Here is a 25990-nt window from a genome sequence, read left to right as displayed (position 1 = left end):
ACTCTATGCAGGCCCCGGAGGTCCGACGCTAATCCGTAAGAAACCGAGCCGGCATACGGCGTCACCACCGGGCTTCTGAGGTGCACAGCACCAACCCATGAGGTCTTATGTGTCGTAGAGCCATGCTCATTTGGCGGGGCCCACCCGCCACTGGCGAAGAGGGTCTCATGCCAGCCATTGCTGGGCCTACGAGAGCCTCAAGTAAACCCACGCTGATATTCCATATAAGATCCGGCCATAACTCGTGAACCGGTGCCAGCGACGCTGACCGCCAAATTGACAGAATGCGAAACTGAGCCCACTCATGAGTGAAATTTACGTCCTTTGATGGCGCAAGAGAGAAAATGAAACATACAAAAAGCTATTCTAGGACTTTTGCTCGATGTGAAAGGTGGGGCCAAAAGATGGTATGGCCCCACCTTTCAGCACCAAAGGGGGGCCATGGCCCCCGTGGCCCCCCCTGGGACCGCCTATGGGCAGGGGAGGTGTTCGGACACCCCATTGCGGTCTTTTGCGGATATCTAAAAAAAACGGCGGCCGTATTTGGCACACCTGTCAATGCATCCTTTCCTTCCGCACATGTAATGAACATTTCAGACCCAGGTCGCTAAAAAAGGTCCAGTCACTACGTCACTTCAAGAAACCTCACCTCAGAAAAACTTGAATGTTCGTCATAGCTACACGGACTGAATGATTGCCTTGAAACTTTCAGCGGCTGGTACGAGTAGCAGTATGTACCTATAAAATGTTTATCTCGGAGTTTTGATATCGGTGACTTACGGTCAGGTCAATTTTGCGCCCTCTCCTTTTTGAGTAAATAGGAGAAAATCGAAAGGCGGCTCTTTTGGACGAACGTCATTCCAAACACTCAAACATCGGGTTACAGTTAAAATAGACAGCTAAATCGAAAAATTGCAAGTTGCAACCATGACCCCTCCATTTCCCTGGGGTCATCTTAGGTCATCAAAGGCCCCCAGCAGTTTTTGACAATAACTTTTTATGGAGACATGCTAGAGGAATGAAAACACATTCGATGTGTTCAGGTCGACAATACGGATCTACTGATATGCAAAATGACCTTTCCCGATCATGTCACTGACCTAAATTTTCAAAATATTTTTTTAGATCCAAATTATAGTTCATTCGAGCCATCTCGACGAGAGATCTCGACGTTTCATGAGTCAAAGACTCAAAAGTGATTAAACAAAAACATTGTTCGTAAAAGCAGCTATTTTCAATTTTGCCTCTGGCGGCTAAACCGTTGACCTGAGGTCAAATCTGAGCACTGTCTTTAGAAAAAGCGTTGAAAGGGCTATCGAATGCGTTTCTCTGCGGCGCTGCAGCAGCTCTATTAGTTCTTGAGTTATGCGCCGGAGTTTCGAAATGTGTTGACATACATAGGCAATATTTTTCTTTTGATGTTCTCTGGTGACCAGACCTCTGACCAGACTTAAAAAATGACTGCTTTCGTCTTGATTTTCGAAGGTCTTTCGAATGCCGCTTGCCGCGTGTCGCTACGTGGCCCAGGAGCCGAGTTAGAAGGAGAGGGGGTGTTCAGACACCCACCGGCCCGGAGCGGTTGGCACCGAGGACCGGCCTGGCGCGGGTTAAGGAGAGAGGTTAATGCGTGACTATTTCCGCTGGATCAAAGCCGATTGGAGGGAAACTGCAAGGTGGTTTTATGCAGGGTCCGGCAAAAGTTTTGTCCTCTACCTAGGGCAACACTTATCCGGTTTCTAATCGTTTCTACCCCTAAGGGATAAAGATTTTGGAAAAAGATTTTGGGAAAGATTGCACGGTCCAATAGCCTCCAGCGGCTCAGTTCTGAGTCGACGCATATCCTCGACGGTCGATGGAAGGTCAACATGCATTTTCATGGAGGACGGCGCGCCAAGCTCATTGCTCTACCATGGTCCAGGTGGTTGTGTCAATCGAGCCTGCCGGAGTTCTGAAGAAATAACCGGCTACCATCCGGACCCTAATCCCGAGCGAGGATCTTTGGGCTACCTTCCAGCAGGACATAGACAGATAGAATTCGGCGGCCAACCTCGGCGCCTTACAGTTACAGCCAAACGGGCATAGTCGAAAATCAAGCTGTCTGTGCAGTGTGCTGCATAAGCCGGTTGCCAGCACGCCAAAAAAATGTTCGTGCGTAAATCCCTGTTCATATTAATAACAAAAAAGTTAATGTTCGGCCTTAGCGTCGATGGAAATGGTGAAAATAATTCTGAAAAATTAGCCGGCTGTGAGAAACAGCACGGATGAAAGGGGGGCCAAAAGATATGTTGGCCCCCCCTTTCAGAGCCAAAGGGGGGTCATGGCCCCTTTGGCCCCCCCTGGATCCGCCCTTGCTAGGTATGGTTTGCATTTTATAGAGCACGTGTAAGAGCAACTTACCGAAAGGTGTGTCCCTTTCGCTCACCCAGTTCCCTCCCCCAACAGGGAAAAAAACGGAAGCTGTTGTTGTTGTTGTTGTTTTTTCCCCACGCAGCGGTCGCTACGTAGCCTCTCGGCTCTGGAGGTACCTGGCGGCCCCCAGGGCCGCCACCACGCCGCTGCCTCGGACCTCCTCCTCGCTCGGGTGTATGTTGCCTAGATGTCGTAGGCGTAGTCGCATCAGTGCCGGGCAGCGTAGCAGGATGTGTGCCGGCGTGTCTGCCTCCTCTTCGCCACAGCAGCGGCAGCCGGCCGCCCGGCACGTCAGCGGGCGGCCGCTGACGCGTAGCGTAGTGACACCTTTTCTGATTTTTTTTTTACCGCATGTCTGAAGAAACGTCCTGGCGCAGGTTAATCTCACACGTGACGAAAAGGTTGCAAGTGATTGGCATAGGTACTATACTAAGTTCCTACTAAAGAAGTGTTGTTGAAGTACGCACCGAAGGCGCGCGAAATTTTTGAAAACAACCTTTTCTTCCGCTTTTTAGGCACATCTTTTACGTGCTCACTGTTTAAAGCTCTTCTCGCTCTTTTACCAAATTTGAGGGTGTACCGTAAAAATGCCTAAGGTTTAGTGGGGCCGGTGCCACACAAACTGTATAGGAAGCTTCGCCCATGAGTGACGATGTAGAAAAGTTTATTGGCGGTGGCATGCACACTAGACCACCATATCGGATTTATACCGGAGCGCAAGGTGCGTAAACACAAGTGCACAACGAGAAGGCGGCAGCAACAGAAAGATAAACCATAGCAGTACTGTTCCTCATGAGATCGATTAGCCTCCTCGGACTTATCCAAATTACCTCGAGCAGCCCTCATGACCTTCTCACAGATGCATACAGTGTTGAGTACCTAAATAACCAGCTTCAATCACCGAAACTTCAGATGCCTAGCCTGCTGTTGCGGCCGAACCTGTTGACAATACTTAATCGTGATCCATTATAGATGTCATGATGCACATAAAACAAGATCAATACGTTAAGACCAAAGACGTGTTTTATGCATGGTAGAGCGTATACCTACAGTTTTGGTAAACTTCATTCATTATGCTGAATAGTGAATGCACGTTTATTTGTGGCAGTTTTCACAGGAAAGACATCAAATATGTGCAAGAGAACTGCTAAGTTGGGAAACATGCCAAAGGAGTAGATAAATGATAGGAGGGCAGCGATCAACCGAGGTCGCCAATAGGTAGAAGGGCTGCGATCGACAGGAGGTCACTAATAGGTAGGAGAGCCCCGACCAACATCCTGAGTTTCGACAGGAGGCGGGCTGCGATCGACAGGAGGCGCTAATAGGTATATAGGAGAGCCCCGACCAACATCCTGAGTTTCGACATGAGGCGGACTGCGATCGACAGGAGGCGCTAATAGGTAGGAGAGCCCCGACCAACATCCTGAGTTTCGACAGGAGGGCACCGATAGGTAGGAGGGTGGCGAGCAGCAGGAGGGCGCCAATGGGTAGAAGGGCGGCGATCAACAGGATGGCGCCAATAGGTAGGAGGGCCACGATCAACAATCAACAGGAGGGTGCCACCAGGTGAACGGGCGGCAAGGAACAGGAGAACACCAATAGATAGGAAGGAAGCGATCAACAAGAGGTCGCCAATGGGTAGGAGGGCGGTCATCAACAGGAAGTCGCCAATGAGTGGAAGGGTGACGATCAACAGGAGGATGGCAATGGTGAGGAGGGTGCTTTTGCCCAAGAGGATGACATTGAACGGGAGGGGACCTGTGAGGAGGGCGTCAATTTAACAGGAAAGTGCCAGTGGATAGGAGGGCGGTGATCAACAAGAAGGCGCGAGTGGTTAGGAGGGCGGCGATTAACACGAGGGCGGCAATAGGTAGAAGGCTCCCGATTAACATTCAACAGGGGGGGACTAGGGAACCAATAGGTAGGCCAGGGCGCCAATGTCTAGAAGGGTGGCACTCAACAAGAGGTTGCCAAAAGGGAGGAGGGCGGCCATCAAAATTTCACGAGGGCGCAATAGGTGGGAGGGCGCCAATAATTATGAGGGTGCCGACCAGCAGAAGGGCGCCATTGTGTAGGGCAGGGTGGCGACCTACAGGTGGGCGCCTTCGGGTGAGAGGGCGCCTATTTACAGGAGAGCGCCAATAGGTGGGAGTACACCGATCAAATGAGGGCGCTAGTGGGCAGGAGGGCAGTGATCAACAGGCTTAGGTACATAGGCGACTACCGCTACGCTTAGAGAGCTACAGCCTACAAATGCGGTTGGAGGGCGCCCGAGGGAGCCCTCCAATCGTATTTATTTGGAGGGCGTATTTGGAATGGCTCCCTCCGAGGGCGCCCTCCAACCGTATTTTCCCTGCAAACACATTCGCGGCGATCTTCGGCGCCCGATGGGACACAGTAACCGCACCGATGATAATAGCCTAAACTGGCTGCCCAGTGCCGAGCGCCCAAGTTGGGCGAATATGGCAGCTTGGAGCGCGCGACAAAAACAGCGCGCGTTTGGCGGCGTGCTGATAACCGGCGCAAACTTCCGTCGTCTGCTGTTGAGGGGCGAGCTGTGGAGGTGAACCTATTGTGATAAGAGTAGTTGTGATAAAGTGAAGTGCAAACATGACCGATATCATGATTGGAAAGTGGAAGATGGAGAGCAGCGACAACTTCGACGAATATATGAAGGCATTGGGTGCGTATTTCTCAGAATTGACGGTGATGCCGGCTCGCGCGCTAATTTTATTGTCGAATTATGTTTTTCTATATACTTTTTCCCGTTCCGCCTTATACGTTCATTTATTTTGTCCTTTTTTACCTTCCTACCAAAACATCGACAAAGTTTGTTTCATTATTTTAAGATTTGGCTGATAGGTAGTTAACTTAACTAGTTAGTCGGGTTTAGAGCCAGGTAGGTATGCATGTAACACTTAGACCCCATGGTGGGCAATGACTACTATTCATCCCATCCCATCATTTTTTTAATTAGCTTCAAAATTAATGGCAGTTATTGATTCGACCATCACGTATGAAAAGCACATGATGCGAAAATAGTACCTAGGTCCGGGAGAGCGGGGCCAGTTGAAACACGGGGTCAGATGAAACATGGCTTTATTTTCAACAGTATGCAACATATGGCGTTGCCGACACCACTGCGCATCCGCGCTCGACCACTTCCTTTGTCAACGGCGTTTGGGCGGCAAACGGACGGTAATTTTGATTTGACACTTGTTTTTGTGTTTTTGAGGGGCGTTTAGGAGAAATCGTTTTTATGAATATTTTGTGATATCTCATATACCTTTGTTTGCTGAAAGAAGAACTCCTGGCTCCGGAATAACACCTTATTTGGCCCTTCATTCAGCATGATGCCGTCCCTCCAGCTCGTTTGACATGTGCTTTACGGCGCGTGCGAGATGGCGGGAGCGGATGGGGTCAATTGAAACGCTTCTCTGAGGGTCAGTTGAAACAGGGCCACAGGCCGTTTCAATGGACCCCGGTGACCTTTGCAATGGTTATTGTTCAGGGGCTGTAAACATTAAAGGAAAGAGTCCACCTTTGAAATGAGCTTTTAAACTGAAATAGTAGTTTAATAGAGCTCAATTTTTGACCGCTTTTTCTCCAGCCTTTTGCTTGAAAGCACACTATAGCCTGAGATATTTCTCATTTTCCTCATCCGCCCATTTTACCATAGTCTGTGTACTTTATGTCACCTATTATGAGGAACTTTGCACTTTTAACTTTCCAACGACCTATTAAATGTAACATTTGGAAAAGTTAACCGGACAAAATATCTCCTTAAAGGGACCCTCCCACCTTTAAAAAAATTAATGAATTGGCATGAAAGCGATGTCGCTCGGTTCAGAAAGAGCAAAAACGAATATCTACCAAATTTCATCGAAAAATATTCACCGGTTTTCAAGATATTAGACTTTTACTTTTGTTTACTTTTTGGGATCTCCGCTGTTCCTAGCGACTTTATTTGAAAGTGCGGCATTTGTTGCGCGCAAAGCAGCATATACCACCGCGTGCTACAAAACGTTTTAGTCAAACATTTAACGGACGTTCGAAAGCCTGATGACGTCATCAGATTCCCGTAATGGTTAAGAGATAGGGACCACGCTGGTCCCACCCTGCAAGTAAAGGGAAGAAATTTCTTGAACACCATAAAGCTGCGGGGGTTGCGACCAGGATAAATGGTGGTTTCTGAGCCTGGCCGCAAACTTGGCTATCTCAACTCAAAACTAATGTTAAGGTGGGAGGGTCCCTTTAACCCTCGCCCATGTAGGGGGGGGGGGTTGGTGCAACCCCCCCTGAGGTTTTTCGGAAATAGTGCAAAAACGGCGGCGCACAGCGCCGCCAAATTTCGGGTACCTTATGGGGCAAACCTTGCGCATCTTTTGTTAAAAAAAATTTGACCGGGTCATGTCAGGTCACGGAGTTATGACGTCACAAAGGGAACAGCCTCCGGCCGGATTTTCACAAACTGAGTGCCAACGCCCGAGGTTTCCTGCCGGTGGTACGGACATCGGTTGATGGATCGTGATGAAACTTCCCATGCATGTTGGGGCAAGTATTGGCTATCATATGGTATAAGAAACTTGACCGGGTCAGGTCAGGTCACGGAGCTATGACGTCACAAGAGGAACAGCGTCCGGTACTATTTTTGAAAAGCGCCCGAACCACTAGTTTGCTAATTCTTGTCACCTCAATGGGAATATGCAGCAATATTAGCTTCTATAGGGAGCAAATGGACCTTCCAAATCCAAAAATACAATCAGATTTCAAAAATTTAAATTTTGATTTTTCGAATTTCTGCCGCCGACTGTGACCTTGCCGACCTCCGGCGCTCCTAACGCGCCATTTTTAGAGCTAGGGAAACGAAATACATACCAAACGATAGAAAATTGATCAAGGAACACGATAGTGAAGGTTTCAAGTCGATATCTCCCACCGTTTTGCCGCAATCGCCGCGGAATGTTGAAAAAATTCTATTTTTCCGAAAATTTGACCTTTGACCGGTCAAAAGTAGGTCAAATGTTGACCTAGGACCAAAAAATATACCACCAATCGCGAGATCTCGGCGAGAGCAATCCGTTGGTCTTTTCCGCTAAGCTCTACGACGCTCCGTTTTCAAACGCCAAGGGGGGGGGGGGTCGCACCAACCCCCCCCCCCCTGCATGGGCGAAGGTGGCAGATCGCCGTTTACGGGCGAGGGTTAAGAAAGTGGCCTTAGGTAACCTCGCCCTGGCAGGGCATTTTTCATAACACGGCTTGGCAGGGGGGGGGGGGGGGGTCGATGCGACCCCCCCTCGCGATTGGCTCCTATGGCACCTAGAAACACCAAATTTGGTAGGTAGGTGGGCCCCCCGGAGTTCTCGCCCCTGTGCAAATTTGGTTGCTCTAGGTCAATATTTAGGGGGGGGTTTTGGGGGTATAAATGTAAAAATTTCGCTAAAAACAGGTCAAAAGTTTTTCGCTTATAACTTTCGATCTAATTAAGCTAGAGCAAAATGAAAAGCACCAGTGAACTCAGAACGTCAAGGCGCGTCGAATGATATACTTTTTAGCTTGCTTAAGTGTACTTAAAGTTTTTCTTAATTTTTAAGTAAACTTTAATTAATCAATTAAGTTCAATTTAACCAAATTGCATCATATCGCATATCATTCGATTCGGCTGATCACCAGGAACACAATGACACCATTTTTTAAGCTCTAGCGTCATTATGTGCCAAGTTATTGGCAAAAACGTCATTTGACCTCAGTTGACCTCATTTGACCTGACCCATGGATAAGAACACCAAACAAAGAAGCACCAAGTGACCTGCTGTTAAGTACTGTGGTTTCAAAGCACAAAAGTGATAGAACGAAGCGGATATCTCCAGTATTTTCCGAATTTATTATTTTCCCATAGGCTTAACATTACGACGTAATGACCTCTAACTGACCTCAGGTCAGTGACCTAAAAAAACCCGAACTACATGTTATACAACTCGGTGAACTTAGCACACCCTGAAAGTTTGAAGGAAATCAGTCCAAAACTGTGAGCTGGACAGGTGCAAAAAGAAAATTGAAATTTGACCATGACCTTGTACCGGTTTTTCTGACCTGGTGACCTGACCTAAGGTCACCCGGACCTGAAATTTTCAAGTCATATGTAAAAAGGTTGCCCCATAGGCTGTGCCAAATTTGGCGGCGCTGCGCGCCGCCGTTTTTACGCTATCTTCGAAAAACCTTAGGGGGGGGGGGTACACTGCCGAATTTTGGCCACGACCCTGTCGCCGAATCACGTCGTGTAGGAAATCGGCGAACAGTTCACCGACAGAGGCGAACAGCTCGCCGACAGAGCCCGATTTGCAGACAACGGGTGGGGGGGCCCCCTTATCGTGCGCGGATCGAAGCTGATCCATGATTCGGCGAACATCGCGAATGAATGGCGAATCTGTTGCGAATAGTCGGCGATACCTTGGCAACAAGTCGGCGCACGTAGCGACATGTCGGCGGTGACTCGGCGAGTGTTTGACGATCATGTTCGTTTATTATAAGTTCGGCGAACGGCCACGAAATTTTCATTTTTCATGAAATATTCGTGGCGGTCGTGACGAACCGTAAAAGTCGCGCGGTGGGCACCGACTGGTCTGCGAAATGCCAAGACCGTGGAAGAAAGATCCCGAATCGATCCGCGACATAGGATGACTTGCATATTCGTGCACATTCGTGTACCGAAATTCGGCAGTGTAACAAGGGCTTAAAGCCCTTGTTACACTGTCGAATTTTGGTACACGAATGTGCACGAATATGCAAGTCATCCTATGTCGCGGACCGATTCGGGATCTTTCTTCCAATGTCTTGGCATTTCGCAGACCAGTCGTTGTCCACCGCGCGACTTTTACGGTTCGTCACGACCGCCACGAATATTTCATGAAAAATGAAAATTTCGTGGCCGTTCGCCGAACTTATAATAAACGAACACGATCGCCAAACAGTCGCCGAGTCGCCGCCGACATGTCGCTGCGTGCGCCGACTTGTTGCCAAGGTATCGCCGACTATTCGCAGCAGATTCGCCATTCATTCGCGATGTTCGCCGAATCATGGATCAGCTTCGACCCGCGCACGATTAGGGGGGCCCCCCACCCGTTTTCTGCAAATCGGGCTCTGTCGGCGAACTGTTCGCCTCTGTCGGTGAACTGTTCGCCGATTTCCTACACGACGTGATTCGGCGACAGGGTCTTGGCCAAAATTCGTCAGTGTAACACGGCCTTAACCGGGATCGATCCCCGAACCAACCCCGAACCTTCCGACCAATGGCGCGGGAACTACTTTCAGGCTGGGGGCACACCTGATACTTCCCGGAAATTAGACGACCATATAAGCTAGTTTCCTCACCGATTTTAAGCCACTTATTTTTCGCCCCTTGGCCTTTTCAACGAAAAGAACGAAACGAAAAAAGTTAAAAAAAAGTGAGGCATTTCGTCTCGGCTTACTCAAGGGACATCGGTCTCTTGCAGTGTGCCCAATTTGGGCGCGATCGGCCCAGCCATTCTGAGATCTGGAAGCGGTACCCTGCTCGTGCGCACGTGCATAGTAGGTTCCAATTGACTTTTGCACGGCACACTACTCCATAGGCGCGGGAACCGGGGGGGGGGGCAGTGGGGGCAGCTTCCCCCCCTCCCAACTCTGGGACCCTTTGAGACGGAATACCGCACTTTTTTGCAAAAGTTTTCTTTTTTGTTGAAAAAGCCAAGGGATGAAAAATAGGTGTCCTAAAACTGGTGAGAAAACTAGATTTGGGGGTACCCTAGTTTGATCTCTATTATGGTGTGCCCCCCCCCCCCAGTCTGAAAGTAGTTCCAGCGCCCCTGCCCTATACTCAGCGGCCCCTAACCGTGTACCAACTTTGAACGCAATGGGTCCAGCCGTGAGCCGTTCTCGAGATCTATGAGTGACCCCTGTACGTGCGCACGTTCAGTAGCACCCCAATTGCGAGACATGAAAATGTATTGCCTGGTGGGTGCCTACCTACATGCCAAATTTCAGCGCAATCGGCCCAATAATTACCGTTGCAGTTGTTACAAAAGTGACACCTCTTCGCTTTCTACGCGACACGTGCGTAAGGGGTCACCCGTTCCACATGCATCGGGAATAGTCTAATGCTTGGAAGAAGGGATGAAGCTACCCTGCAAAAATTATTGCAAGTACATCGATCTAACATGTTTGCGGAGATATAAGATTCGCAAAAGCGTGACCACGACCGGCCGGGAGGCCGCTTGGCGCTCATTCACAGAAATGTCTTTCTAACAATGTAAGACTTCGTTCGCTTTGCTCGCTCGTAATAACGAATTACGAAACCCCTTGAAACGAAACCTTGCCAAATGTCCATTGGGATAAAATTCAAAACTGCAATCGGTACGTTATTATCTATTGACGTACGTATAAGAGTTTAGTCCCATGCTGAAGTGCCTCCTGCAACTTGGTTGTCTATTACTTTTGAGATCTTCAACAACTGCTGACGTCCGATTTAGTTTGGTTGGGTGAGCTAGTTATCAGCCGACCAGACTTCGGAAGATTCCACGTACAGAACTTGTATCTGGGCCGGCATGGACGAGCGGCCGTGTGGATCGATTTAGTTGTTATCTTTTAAAGTCGAGCTGGTCCACTGGCATCATGATTTTATGACTTATTGCACTGAGCCGTCTGACATTTCAGTGCTATCATATCTGATCGTCTCTAAAAGCTATTTGGCTAGTGCGTGTTCGGGTGTTCGGTTTTAATTCTGACAGCAATAAAAATGCATCAGTGACAAAGTCTGGGCTGGTGATAAGCTGAAGCTGAACGATTTACTTCGTTAAGTTTGAAGAAAAATGTGTTGTACTTTGTAGAAATACATATTAGTTCAGAATTGTTAAAATCATTCAAGCTAGCCGGGTATTGAACGTCCTACAGGCTGCAGTTGAGGTGCGCTTAAGATCGTAAGGTTACATATCTGAGATCGTTAATTATATGTAACGCTCCGGCAGCATCGATTGCATAGGCTCCAGCCCATTTGACATTGCTATAAACAAGGGCACTAGATCAGCTATGAACCGTACTTGATCTACAAGCATGGTTATACATTGAACGGAGTGGCAGATCAGCGCACCCCTTTTCACGAGCCTGTAACATTTGCGTATGTCATTACTCCCTTGCCCCGAGCTGTCCAGACTGCGTGTTCAACCACCTCTGTGCCGATTATGTCGTTCCCGTTAACCTTCCATCGGATTCCTGTATTGATTTCATTTGTCCACAGGGGAGCAATGCCGCTTCAACCCTATTGGCCGTAGTGTCCAACGGTGGCGGCCATATTGCGCAGACCAGAAACCGGCTGCCGCCTGTGTTGAGGAATAGGGAATTCGGGACCTCGATTTACGTTTGCGGCCGCCGTATCCGTTACGTTCAAGGTACGTAGATACGGAACCCGGCATCTTACGCAGAATTGAGTGGGGAACACGATCGTATCTTCAGAATTCCTCAAATTCACTCGCCTGACCTACATTTGCCCCGGCCGAGGGGGTCGATTGAACCCACCTCGCTAATGCACCGCTAATTAAACTAGAATTAAGCGGTAAAGTGGTCGTATGCGGCAAAGTATAATGCAGAGTGACTGGTTGGAACCCGCTGTAAGGGTCTCAGGTCAACCGGTGACCTCTGAGGTCAGGTCAAGTGATCTAAGGCACGGGTTCGGTTTTTGGTAAATAACTTCGCCAAAAATGGCCGTAGAGCCGCGATTTTGGCATCATCGTGTTCAGCTAGCTCAGGCGCATCGAGTGATATACTTTTTGTTCGGGTCAGGTCAACTTAGGGTGTTGACCTCAGGTCAAGGTCAGGTCAGCACCCCCAGGTCACGAAGTTGGTCGAAAGAGGTCATGTCGCATATCATTCGATTCGGCAGGTCTTCCTGAGTCCATTGGTGGCTTTCCCGACTCGCTAGCTCAATTTGATCGGGAGTTATTGAAGAAAAATGGTGACCCTTGTGACGTCACAAATGACGTCACGCAAGGGCAACAATGCAAATATGAAGCATAGAACCTTGCAAAGAGTGCATGAAATCATGATTTTATATGCTTGAGATAGTTTCAGATCATTCTCGGCGCCAAAATAACAATTTTCATATTTCCCCATTGACTTATAAGGGTTTAACGTATTAGTTCCTTATAGCTGATGATTTTTTAGGATTTCATCTTGTTCTCCACTCAATTCTGCGTAAGATGCCGGGTTCTGTGTCCACATAGCTTGAGCGTAACGGATGCAGCGACCGCAAACGTAAATCGAGGTCCCGAATTCCCTATTCCCCAGCACAGGCGGCGGCCGCTTTCTGGTCTGCGCAACATGGCGGCACCGTTGGACACCATTTGGCGGCCGATGCGCATTCCACATTATAGAGTTCAGTGCATTTGTCATACAATCGCTGTAGCTGCGCATTGCAACATGCTGACTCATATTTCTGACCAATGACCAATGGCAATCGATTGAATGCCGCTTGTGCAGCGTGTCCGGCCGTTTGACAGCGGACTGATAACGTTTGGCCGTTAGCAGTGGCCAGTAGTGACCGGTGCCAGGATGTCCCGTGCCTGCCACGTGCAACGGTGCGACACGTGGCATTGCGCAGCCGACGTGAGGCGACGCCCGTCCTGCTATCGGGTCGATTATAGACCGGTAGGGGCTCATGAGGGCGACTCGAATATGTGTGGTCTGGGCACTACATAACGGTGTTGACTGTTGAGGCTATATGAACTTATGCGAATATATGTAGCTTGGTGTGTTTAGGAAATACCGATACCCCTCGTGAGAACCAGAAGTTGAATGTTCTACGATGTTTGTTTAACGACTTCTATGGTTTCCACGACGAATATTCCGAATATTTATTTCACTTCTCACCAAAGTTTTAATGCATCCTCAATTTAATTAGCACTCAATTTAGCTATGCGAAACGCAAATCCAATCAAACAATGTCGCCCTTAAAATGAAAACAACGAAATCCGTCCCCACGAATCAGGGATGCGGAGCCGGAGCCGGAGTCGGAGCCGGAGCCGCCGGAGCCGGCATATTTTGCCCGGAGCCGGAGCCGGAGCCGGAGCCGTGAAACAATATAGCCCGGAGCCGGAGCCGGAGCCGGAGCCGCCAAAAAAGGGGGCGACTCCGGCTCCTTCTTATTTTTTGAAGAGGAAAAAAAATAATTGACCTAGTTCGGTTTGACAGTACAAGGCAGTAAAACATATGGTACTTACGTCATGGGCCATCAAGTGAATGAAAAAATCCGAATATCCCCAGTATCCCACAGTACGCAAACAACTTCCTGTTTGCTCTTTCCCCCCCCCCCCACGTCTACTGCATCCCCAGAACATGAGGACCAGTCATCAGGTGACGGCCATTGTTTTCAAACCAGTGCAGTGGACTGCGACTCCCAGCACCGTCTCATCCCCCCCCTCACCCCCCAATGCAGCCGAGACGGGTGTCAGCTTACGATGGTTCACTGAACTCCGATTCGCGGCGACTGCGTTTCCAATGCCATCGCTTCCTAGCCCTTTGTTCTGCCAGTTCTCTCCGAGGTGCGTTTGCGCAGGGACGCGGTGAGCCGGTCATGGCAAAGAGTAACGCGTATAACCAATCCAATTTTTCTTCCACCCGTATTTAATTGATTGCGTAGGGGATGTACTGAGTCGGAGCCGGAGCCGCCGGAGCCGGACCATTTTACTCGGAGCCGGAGCCGGAGCCGGAGCCGCCATAACATTTCACCCGGAGACAGAGCCGGAGCCGGAGCCGATTTTTTTCTCCGGAGCCGGAGCCGGAGCCGGAGCCGTCTGAAATTTCCACGGCTCCGCATCCCTGGCGTGGGAATCCTCCGAATATCGTGCGGGCTCGACCGACCCACCAACCTCCACTGCACACCTGACCTTTGCCACCACTCTCTGACCTTTAACTGACCCCTCTGCCCTCGGACAGGCGTGGGGTTCATGATGCGCAAGATGGGCAACACCATGGTGCCCACTGTGGAGATCACGGAGGAGAACGGCGAGATCGAGCTGAAGACCATCACCACGTTCAAGACCACCAGCATCAAGTTCAAGCTGGGCGAGCCGTTCGAGGAGGAAACAGCGGACGGCCGGAAGGTCACGGTGAGTGACCCGGGTCAGGTCGGGTCAGGTCAGCTGGGTCAGGTCAGACAGCAGCATAGAGAATGGGTCCAAAGGCAGCGTACTCGTATGATTGTGAGTGATCTTAGGAGGTTGGCAACTTTAGTCATTAAGGCTGAACTAAGTAGGGTTAATTTTTTATATTGTCACTGCGAGACCCAACCAAGAGGCTTAAATCCTTCAGAGCCAATCCTGAGCCAGTGAAGACTGTGTGGCGCCTTCCTGTACGCTTTTCCTGTGTGCAAGCAAATAATGTTACGTTGAGAGCGGTCTTAGCCTGGTAGGCATTGCATCGTAAACTTTCCTATGCCTGCTTACTCGTACTGCATGCCAACCTGATATGGCTCGGTTAATCAACATTTGGAAAGGAGTTAGGGAATGCATACACTGTCCGCCTTCCTGCCTGTTTCCAAGTACCCTTTTGATTAATTTATTTGGTGTAAATGTATTGGCGCGTGTTCTCCATCGAGATAGATGTTAATCGCTATGTAGAGGCAACAACAAAAAATACCAGCTCACAAGCACGCTTAGACTGTAGGCATCTATTTACCGCATGGTAACTACATGTGTTTTTATGTACTGTGTACTTAGGGCGGAAAATCCAACCATCTTGTCGCTTTAGAAACACTGCTGCTGAGGTTTGCCTTTTATCAGCTGACAGCAGCTGCCTCTCAAGCTAGTGTATTTTCGGATGGCTTCTGGCTTTCGTCAATAATCACATTGACGGGGTCATGATATTCATACGTATAAAGTTACTTGTGTATGTGAAGTTCGGTTTCGTTACTAAGCGAGCATCAAAGCGTACTCTTCCGTGATGTCTTGTGAACCCAACGACCTGTCGAGGAATGACTCGTGCCCATCCAAACGGTGCTCTTGAATTTGATAAATGGTTCTCCTATCTTCAACGTTGATTCATATAGCAGTGAGACGCTTCAGAAAGGCAACTGCAAATGGCTCAGTCTTAAGTCTTACAGTTTGTCATTGACATCTTACTAGAGACGCATCAGACAATCTAATAATGGCAATTTGAAACAAAACGATTGTATTTAAGGATATTCCTGCTATCCAAACCAGACAGACAAAAACTACCTCCCGTCTGTCTCGTACTACGCACGGAAGGGTTTCTGTCGCGCTGAGGCCGACCAGACCCAGCATTTATGCCGTACTGTTTACCTTATACCGACGTCTTCCTGATGTCTTGGTCTCGATGGTATGCCAGTCGCCGGGGCATAGGAAGAGATACCGCTCCGCTGCATAATTTACTAACAATCTGTCCTGATTGGGAGTCAGCACAGGGGGGTGTGTGGCCACTTATAGTGTATTGTCGTCTATAAAGTTTACTTGGCTGATTTGGAGCCACTCCATGAATCTCCCCAGCCCCGCTGCAGCTCTTGGATATAATAGCCGCAAGCGCTGTCTTTATGGGCCTGATGCATGAAGCCGTCTAAAACTCGTGTATGCTCTAGTCTCTACATAGAACCGGTGCCTAAGATAATGCCGCATCAAATCACTGAACATCACTTATATAACGGTTGCAAAAAAAGTAAAACTCTGTTTAGAGCCGTCGCATTCCAGTGGCTTCTGGAAGCAGTGCAACGCTAGTGGCTCGTATAGCTGTATTTGCAAGGTTTGCATCGAGACCCATCTGGCGTCGGTTTCATGAGACCTAGGAGGGGGAGGGGCAGCCAGCGATCCCGTCTTAAGTAGACTGCAGGGATAGTGGAACGGGTGTGGTACGTCGAAGTCGCTCCTTGGCCAGATGGGCTGGTAAATATTTTAGTGTGGAAAGATTGCACGAACTGCGAAACTGCGTTCTTTACTGAGAGAGAGCTGCTCCTTTCAAACATTCGAGATGTGTAGCCATTCTGTTCAGATAACGGCTACCATTTTCCTTGGATGGCACATGATGCATTCCCACCCATGCAGCAATTTATCGCTGGTTCATTTATCTGCCTGAGAATACTTCATGTGGAACTGGGCGGACAAATCTCCTGTCAGTCTGGTAATGACTTCGCCAGGCAGTCGCCTTTGTAGCTGGTTCTACGAACATTGCTCTGTGTAGTATGATGATATATTTAGCCGGAGGGAAGTTACAAGTATGGACGTTTGTTCTCTCAAATAAGAGAAGCACGCGCCAATCCACCACATCTTTAATCGTTTTATCACAGTCGGCAGTGATTTTAAATCGTATGGTGCGAGTCCATATGACTTGCATGAGCTATCTACCGGCATTCTTTTCCCTGTTAACCCGCGCCCCGCTGGGCTATTCAGCCATACGCGCCCTGCTGGGGGGGGGGGGGCAGATTCTGCCCCCCCCCTGTCTAACTTCCGAACCGATGGTCGTAGAGAGACGGGGAAAACAGCAATCGAAAGCTCTCAACGAGGCGAATCTTAAGAGCTCAATTTTTTTTGCTTAAGTAGGTCAGAGGTCAGGTCAAGGTCAGGTCAAGGGTACAAAATGCAAGTTTCTACAGTATCGGCCTTGCACCGTAATTGCCGAAGAATGGACTGAGACTGATTGCCCAAAATGTGTTCTTAGGCTACCAAGACAATATTCGTTGCATACAATATCATTCAAAGGTCAAGGTCAAGGTCAGTTCAGGTCAGGTCAGGTCACCAAAAACAAAATATAGAAAAGGGCATGTGCGACACAAGTTTTATGGGTCATTTTATTCATAGAATTCAATAGGCACACTCAATTAGCGATATGGACCACCTCTGGATGAATTTCAGGTCAAGGTCAGGTCAAGGTCAGGTCAAGTGGGGTCAAATTTTGAAGTTGGTTGTTAAGGCCTAAAAAGGTGTCTATCTGATGCAGTTTTTCACGGCGAGTCGAATGGTGCTATTTTTGTTTCCGTACGAGGTCTAGAACTTCCAAAAAAATCATTTTTCAAAAATTTTGTGTGTCTTGACGTCATAAAATTTTGAATAACTCCCACATTTTTGAACCGATTCTTTTCAAAATTGGTATGTAGGTGCACATAGACCACTTCTCTGACATATATTCCGTTTTTTTTGATATACTCAAAATTTTGGATTTTATAATTATTTTCCCAAAAAAGTCGGTTTTTTGAAAAAATTTGGGCCAAAATCCAAAATTTTCAAAAAACCGAGATAGCCATTTGATAGACAAAGTAGAATCACGTATAACCTTTTTTGTTACGTCTTGATTCCTTTAAAAATGAAGATGTTAGCGGCGTTTGAAATTTCGCGATTTTTGAGGCGAAAATGGCGAACATGACGTCACTAAAACGTCATTTTCTCAAAAATTTTCCAACGGATTTCGCTCAAATTTTCAGGGAACGTGTCAAATTGATGTATGATAAGGTACTGAAAGTTTGACGTCGCTGGCGTAACGCGTTTAGAAGTTATTGGCGAAAAACGGGAGGGGGGGCAGATTCTGCCCCCCCCCCAGCGGGGCGCGGGTTAATAACGATTAATGGTAACATGTCTTCGAAAATAAGCGTGTTTGCTGCCTAACTTTTTATATCATAGCATGTAATCCATGCACACTGCAATGACCGCTGATAGTAATCCTTTCATTTCATTTCTTCATTTATTTCATGCATTCGATTACCCACACAGTTCATTTTGGTCACTCCACTGTTTCCGCCGTTTACCCCCCCCCCCCCTCAAACAGTCTGCCCTCCCTCCGAAGTCCGAACAGTCATATCTAACTCTGGATCTAACTCTCTCGCCCTCCCTGCAGGCGACGCTCACCATGGAGGGCAACACGCTGGTGCACGACCAGAAGGGCAACAAGGAGAAGGAGGAGAAGGACTCGGTGATCCGGCGCACCTTCGACGGAGACACCATGACCCTGGTGAGTGGAATGGGGCTGACCTGGGAGTGACCTGCTGAGTGACCTGAGAGTGACTTGAGGGCAGCCTGGGAGTGACCTGAGGGTGATCTGGGGCTGACCTGAGGGTGGCATGGGAGTGACCTGCTGAGTGACCTGAGGGTGAAAACGTTTTCGGAAGTTCGGTCTCAGTCTTTTAGTATTCTACTTCTGTCTGGCTTCCGCATTTCTCTTACGTTCACAATAGTGGACGTAACGGACGTTCACGCTCACAATAGCGGACGTTCACGCCTTCAAGACTCGATGTTCAGCGTAACACGCAAGTCTACATGGGTAAGCCAAATCACTGCAGTAGGGGTAAGCCAAGCAGTACGTTCCACAGCTGCTCTATCCGTGTGAATCACAACTCCTTTGCTGGGACGTGGTGTCCTACAGGTGGTGTCGTGTTGGTGTCTGTGTATCTCAGCGGGGGTGAGTCACGGCTCGGGTAGGCTCGACCCCACAGGTGCACCGCCCGACACGCCTGTCTGTGAGGAACACATCTGTCGCGGATGGTGTCTGACGAAGCCCGGTTACCGTTCGCCTAATACGAACGGGGTACTGCGGAGCTGGGACAGACGCGGCGATCGCTCTAAAAAGACAGGAGCGAGCGCTGAAAAATATAATTGAGTTAAAGGGGTGGCATTATATCACAACTGTGTCGCTTGTGAGTGCTGGCTTGGCTGGTTAATCGTCAGCACGTGCTCTTTCAACAAAGGGTTGATTTAATCCTTATTCGTTGTTTAGACTGAATTGATGGGTTGGTGATTGCACACGAAATAACGGCGAATGGATTAAAGTACGTTTCTAATCCAGATATATCTTGTTTTCCGTCACGGAGCGAGTGAATCAATTACGGGCGGTACCGCCTCTGATGCAGGTGCGGCTGCTTTCATCCTTTTCTTGATATGTTATGTATCTACTTCATTGCCTACATTTGTATGTTTGCAAATGTTTCTTAGATAGTCAAAAGTCCCTAACAACAAGCACACTCATGTTGACACTGTAAATGTGTATGTCGAACGTTGTTTGGTAATCGCCATAGTTATGTACCGTTAGCTTATTGCAAGCAAAGGTATGCATTGATAGATATTATTTTAGGCATACAGGAAATGTACACTGTTCCTTGTAATTTGAAATCAATGATGCACATATACATTGAATATAGCTACCTGCATACGTCGGTATGTGATATGCGCCAACTTTCAATGGCTTGTCGTCAATGGTCATTCCGGGCAGACTCGTCAGTGATCATCCATATACAAAACCGTTCAAACCTGAAACCTTGACGTTTGACACCTGATGTTCAAAGCCGTAACACTATTTTAAACACTAGTTCATTGAGTTGCTTGTTGTTTCGGCTGCTGTTAAAATGTGCTCGATTTGTGTTTCATAGCACGCAATAACAACTCCCCTTATCATTTTTGTCCTTTTCCGGTTGCGGACGCGCATTTGTTTCCATGTGGGCGAAATTGCTTCCTTCGTGGGTAAACTTCAGACTGTTGCTTGTTGCTCTTTTGTTATTTTTGCCTAAAGGTTTTCCTCTGATGAGCAGTCTTTGTAATTCTTGTGACATGAAATGCATCAGAGAAAGAGTAGGTATAAGCTGCATTTGCATTTCAAAGGGACGACATTCTCTATTATCCTTACCAAATCTTCTCACCCAAAGTTGCCAGCTCAGTGGACGCCGTGAACAATGGACTGCGATCTCGCGACTTTGGAGTGTCTTAGGCTGGGGGGATCCGTGCTATCGTAAGTTATATCGGACGTGGCTGCGAAACTTCTCTCGGTACGAAACTTCTCTTGATCGGAAGAAAATCGGAGGGATGAAAAAGAAAGAGGGGCAAATCGGAGCTACGTTGTACGTAAGTTGTTTCGCAGCGTTTAAATGCCAGTTTTACTACGATTTAAATGCCAAGCAGATCAGCTGACCTCGTAGTACCATGTCGATAAGGTCGAATTCCCCATACGTCTATAGTGTAAAAGTGACCCCTATTGCAAAGGGGCTGTCAGGGACATCTCCTCCTCTGTACATTTGGAGGGATCATGTGTCGGCATTCCCGCGTTCGTTTCGGAGTCCATCTGTTCCATTTGGAGCCCGTCAGTTGTCGTCGAGAGTTGGCGCAGCGAGCGCCCCGAAGACTGCGTCTGCGCACGAGGCTTCGCGATGGAGGAGTATTTTGACGAAATCGCCCTCGCTGCAGAAGAAATAGAGGGACTTGTTGAGAAAGAGGAGGCCGCAGTGTGCCGACGACTTTAAACTGTACGCCAACGCCAAGACCAAGGCAATCAGGGGGCGCTCAGATGATCGGGAGGTTTCAATTGATCAGGGACCCACCAGGTGACCAGGGAACCCTCTGATAACCAGGGGTCCTTCCAATAACCAGGGACTCCTTCAATAACCAGGGGCCCCTCAGTAAATGTGGGCCACTCAGGTTACTGCAAGAGACAGGAGTCCCTTATAACCAGGGACCGGCAAGGTCTCTCAGGTCCGTTTTTGACAAAGCTGTTATTGATGTCATATGCGAGCCCTTTGCCACCAGCAGAGGGCCCTTTCAAGCCTTTTTAGGGCCGTTTAACGTCTCTTGAGTTTCCTTTGAGGCTAAGGGCCTCTTCAGCAGCCGAGGGGTCTTTGAGGCCTTTTTGAGGGCCTCTTAACCTTCGCCCTGGTGGGGGGGGGGCCATTTTGGCCCCCCCCTGTGGTTTTTCAGCGATAACTCAGAAACCACTTGAGTTAGCGCCCTGAAACTTTGTATAGCTGTTTATTCAACATTTTTACATCATGTCCTTTTTTGGGGGGTTCGGGTCAGGTCAGGTCAGGTCACAAGGTCACCAAAACTGACACCACCTCTAAAAAAGTTCAAAGCTCTCTCAAAGGCACAGCTTTTATCCGATCGATGTAAAATTTACAGTACTTGAAGATGTCACCCAGCTCTACAAAATGGCTATCTCGGATTTTTTATAAATGTGACCTAAGGTCAGGTCAGGTCATCGCTGCTCCCCATTATAAGTCAATGGGATAATCGAAAAGTAGTTGTTTTTCAGCTAAATCGGGCGTGATTGTTCCTATATTTCGTTATTGAAGTGTCTTGGGTCAGCAAATCACAGCCCATGTGAAACCATTTGCTTGTGACCTCGCTGAGGTCACGCTAGGTCATCTCCCTGGTCACCAGAGGTCACCAGCGGTTTTTCTGCACTTACTTGTTATTGAATAGAGATAAAGACTCCGTTCGACGTTTATCGTGTTTGTCTCGTCAATGCGGATCGAATGATATGCAGCATGACCTATTTCGGTAAGGTCATGACCTTGACCTGAGGTCAAATTTTCAAAATGACCTTTCGAGGTCAAACTATATATCATTCGACGCGTCTCGACGAGCCAAGCACGATGGTGCATGAATCGTTTCTCTATTTTCTCGTGAATGCATGCTATAGTTAAAAACATTTTCAAAGAAATTTGCCAAGTTGACCTTGCATGACCTCTGTAGGCCAAACCGTTGAGCTGAGGTCAAATCTGACGAACCTTGGCGAAAGAGCTTGAAAAGAGCTATCGATTGCTTTTTTCCGCGGCTCTCTAGCTCTTCTAGTTTCCGAGCTACAGCGGAATATGTCCGGCAACACCGAAAACACTGAAATTTGACCTATGATGACCTCTAGCGACCTCAATATTGACCTTAGCGAAAAAATGACCGAAATACTTTCGAACGTACTTGTTATGGGCTTTCGTTTGCTTTTTTCCGCGTCTTCCTAGCCCTCTTCGTTTTCGAGTTAGACGGGGGGGGGGTCATTTTGGCCCCCCCCCCCCCCCACCAGGGCGAAGGTGGCTCAGACCCACACCAGGGCGCGGGTTAACGTCAGCTGAGGACCGTTGGACGCCATCTGAGGACCGTTTGGGGCCTTCTGATGGCCAGTAGATGCCAACTGAGGGCTCTCTGACACCAGCTGAGGGCACGCTGACACCAACTGGGGGCCTCCTGACACGAACTAAGGGCGCTTTTATATTTGACACGAGCTCAGGGCCCTTTTGACGCCCTTTGAGACCTTCTGAGGTCCGTTTGACGCCAGCAGAGGACCCTTGGGGGGCATATGAGGGCCCTTTGCTGCCTTCTAAGCGGCCTTTGAAGCTTTTTGAGGGCCGCTTGACGGCACCTGAGGACCGTTGCGGTTGGACTCCAGTTACGGACCGTTTGAGGCCTTCTGATGGCCATTTTGCGCCAACTGAGGGCCGGGGGGCCCTCTGACACTAGCTGGGGGCCCTCTGACACCAGATAAGGGCCCTTTAAGGCCTTCTGAAGTCCGGTTAACGCTAGGTGAGGGCCTTTTGAGGCCAAATGAGGGCCCTTTGAGACATTATAAGGGCTCCTTGAGGCTTTTGAGGGCCGCGTGACGGCACCTGAGGACCGTTGTACTCCAGCTGACGACCGTTTGAGGCCTTCAGATGGACTTTTGGCGCCAGCTGAGGAGGGCTCACTGACACCAGCTGGGGGCCCTCTGACACAAGCTAAGGACTCTTTAAGGCCTTCGGAGGGTCGTTTGACGCGAGCTCAGGGCCCTCTGACGCAGGTTTAGGGCCCTTTGACGCCCTTTAAGGTCTTCTGAGGTAGGTTTAACGTTGGCTGAGAGCCCTTTGAACCCATCTGAGGGCCCTTTGAGGCCATCTTGTGGCCCTTCATTTGGCCATCTGAGGGCCCTTTGACACCAGATGAGGGCCATTTGACGCTAACCGAGGGCCTTTCGAGACCATCTGAGGACCCGGTGACCCCATCTGTGGGCCCTTTGAGGTCTTTTGAGGGCCATTGAAATTTCACCACAATACCCCTGGCTGCGCTACTGGGCATTTATGGACTCGTATGGGCCTGCTGGGGAACGAGATGGGCCCTCCCGGTCTTTTTAATCATTATTTCAGTTCATTTTACATGGTCTTCGGCGGTCTAAAGATTAGGGGCCCCAACTCGAATGGGGGGGGGGCCGTGTGCCCTCTCCTGTGTGCGGCCTTGCCGACACTACACCGCTTCCCCTCCCTCCGCCATAAACGCACCGCTGCACTGCTAGGCGCCGACAAATACGGACCGGTGCCGCAACCGGCTCCCCCGCGGCCTGCCTCGCGTTGACATAGCCCTTCCCGAACACTAGTGTAACCCCCACGCGGCCTAGGTATCGCCGCGCCCACCTGTCCGCGGCGCGGCCTCTGATGGCGTATCGGATCATTGATGGTGCGATACATGTTTTGGTCAGATTTTCGCAATTAACGCGAAAAATTGCCCAAAACACTTTTTAAACTTCAAAATTGAAAAAAATAATTACAAAAATGACGTGAAAGTGACCGTTTTCAACGTGTAAATTTAAAACGCTCTAGCGCAGCCATTTTTGAAGAAATCGACTTCAAATTTTGCACACGTGTTCATCAACCATATTTGTTTAACATATATTTCGGTTTTGTGAAAATTTTGAAAATTTCTTATATTTTTCTCTTGAGAAAGAGGTAAAGCTTCGCTACGATCGGCCTTCCGATCGACCGAGAAGATTCGTAAAGTTAGTTCGTATCTTCACCATTTGCGATACAACTTGCGTATCTACTTAGCCTACGATGTGATGGATCCCTCCAATATCTGTTCCGATTCAACTTACGTTTGATCGCAACTGCGAGGTGCCTTGCGATCACATGGATCCCCCCAGCCTTAGTCGTCGCGCCACGTGGCCTGTCCGCACCCTATTCATAGAATCAAACCCGATCTTTCCACTGGACCATGATACTTGACCTTTGGCGGTCTAGTCGGGCGTCTCATTCCGTGCCTCTTGAGCGCCACGCCACCCCTCCCCTGCACTTCAGCGCGAGCTGTTGAGTGCCGGCAACCCCTCACTGCTGCCGTGAACCGGCGTCTGCCGCGTGGCAGCCCACGTGATCTCCTCCCCTCCCCACTTGTCTGGCCACCGCCCGCCCGCCCGCCCGCCCGCCGCCGCCGCCGCCGCCGCCGCCGCCGCGCCCGCTCCCTCGGCGGGGCCGTGGCGCGGAGGTAGCGATGACAGCCACTGCCCGTCACCGGAGCCAAATCATTCGGGCGGCTGTGGCAACGGTCCTGCGGCGGCTGGCGGTACGGTGGGTCCTCGGACCTCGGACGGCTGGGGACAGGTGGTCAGCGAGAAAGGATCCTATCCTATGCGGCTGTACCACGAACAAACGCCCCCACCTCCCCCTCGCCGGGCGGTTCTTTCATCCATGACGGTTGCCTGTGTGCATCCGGGCGGACGCAGCCAACAATTACGGTCGTTTGACTGCTCCGGCTGGCGTGGTCGGCAGTCTGGGAGCGGACGGCGGGACGGCCGACGGCGGTCGCGCGTCCCTCGTGCCATCCTCACACCACCGTGACGTCACTTCCTGTCTGCTGCGGCGCTGATCGTGATCGGGGCGGGACTGCTCCCGGGCGGGGAGGGAGGGGTTATTGGTCATGATCGTGATGGGAGAGGAGGGGAAAGGGTTGGCGAGTTACTGGCTGGGTGGTTGCGAGCGGACGAAGATTATTGGGTAGATAGGACGGAATGGTGTCGTGAATTGATGCTGGTTTGTCTTGGGATCGTTATGTGATCCAAGTCCCCGCCCATCCCCACCGGCCACCTCTCATGGCCGGATGTGACTGTGAAGGTGTCAGCTCCTAGACAGCCTCGTGATGTGTTATGTGACACTCTGTCTATGAACTTTGCCTGCTAGCTTCAGAGTCTGACCGATACATGCTAGCCGTACATCCGGAGCCACGAACTCAACATGCTCGTCATGCCACCCAATTCCGCCGTCTGCAGGCCGATAAAGTGATTGAATTTTCCGTTGTTCACAGTCGTGCTCGGTCGGCGAGGGTGAGAGCGAGGTGAAGGCTACCCGGGTCTACAAGCGGCAGCCGTGAGCACGCCGCCCTGCCCTGCCCGGCCGGCGCTCCCGGCACTCCGGAGCTAGTCAGGCTCGACCGCCGCCGTTGCCGCGCGAGTTCCTCTGTGTATCGTTACCTGGCGCGCCGCTCGGCGTCCTATACGCGCAGTCCGAGTTCAGTTCAGAAATGGGAGCCACCCACCGCTGCTTATCGGCTCGCTGATGGGATCCAAACAGTCTTCAGTCAGTTCAGACTGAGCGACACACGCAGTCAGCGTGACGCGACGGAATCTCGGCCTAACGTGACGGAATCTCGTGGTCCGTGACGCGTCGTGCTCGGCGCGGCGTGACGCGGAATCTCAACTCGCTGTGACGCGTACCGTGATTTGTACTGGTCCTGCGTGACGCCGCGTGACATGGGCTCGCTCCAATACACTTGTCTATGTATGTCGGTGCGCTGTGTGCGTGTGCGTGTGTTTGCGGAGAGATTCGGTGACACGGGAGTGTTGACAGACCTCTCAGTCGATGAATGCTCTCGAGAAGCGGCGGTTTGTCGGCGTCCACTGAAGCCGCTGGCGGTTTTTCCGCTCTGTCCGGGACGGAGTTAGCTCATAACGTGTACAGTAGTCGGCACAGAGTATTGATCGCGTCGGGAGATTGACGGCTGCAGAGTGGCAACTCGAGACCTGCCGCGCCGCCCTGGTTACGGCTGAAACGATAACAACGCCG

General features: G+C 49.8%; 1 protein-coding gene across 2 annotated transcripts; it reads left to right on the top strand.

Moving 5' to 3' along the window:
- Positions 1 to 4893: 4893 nt before the first annotated feature.
- Positions 4894 to 25710, top strand: LOC122366004 (sodium/calcium exchanger regulatory protein 1-like). 2 transcript variants are annotated; one of them, XM_043337778.1, is made up of 4 exons: positions 4894 to 5092; positions 14374 to 14546; positions 18274 to 18387; positions 25233 to 25710. In XM_043337778.1, exons 1-4 carry the CDS (start codon positions 5020 to 5022, stop codon positions 25296 to 25298), a joined length of 426 nt encoding a protein of 141 aa, XP_043193713.1. In that variant the 5' UTR covers positions 4894 to 5019; the 3' UTR covers positions 25299 to 25710. The 2 variants fall into 2 exon arrangements, 1 of the variants encoding a protein (XP_043193713.1); XR_006253834.1 differs by having other exon boundaries at positions 4913 to 5092; positions 18274 to 20133; positions 24085 to 25710.
- Positions 25711 to 25990: the final 280 nt, after the last annotated feature.

Source organism: Amphibalanus amphitrite, unplaced genomic scaffold, assembly GCF_019059575.1.
Source record: "Amphibalanus amphitrite isolate SeventyFive unplaced genomic scaffold, NRLGWU_Aamphi_draft 000003F_arrow, whole genome shotgun sequence".
Taxonomy (NCBI): Eukaryota; Metazoa; Arthropoda; class Thecostraca; order Balanomorpha; family Balanidae; genus Amphibalanus; species Amphibalanus amphitrite.
This window is presented reverse-complemented; position numbering and strand designations above follow the sequence as displayed.

Excerpts from the sequence above, each read along its gene's own strand:
- LOC122366004 (XM_043337778.1), top strand. The coding sequence starts at position 5,020 with ATGACCGATATCATGATTGGAAAGTGGAAGATGGAGAGCAGCGACAAC. Across the intron at positions 5,093-14,373 it reads CGAATATATGAAGGCATTGG|GCGTGGGGTTCATGATGCGC; the intron begins GTGCGTATTTCT and ends GCCCTCGGACAG. Across the intron at positions 18,388-25,232 it reads ACGGAGACACCATGACCCTG|TCGTGCTCGGTCGGCGAGGG; the intron begins GTGAGTGGAATG and ends CGTTGTTCACAG.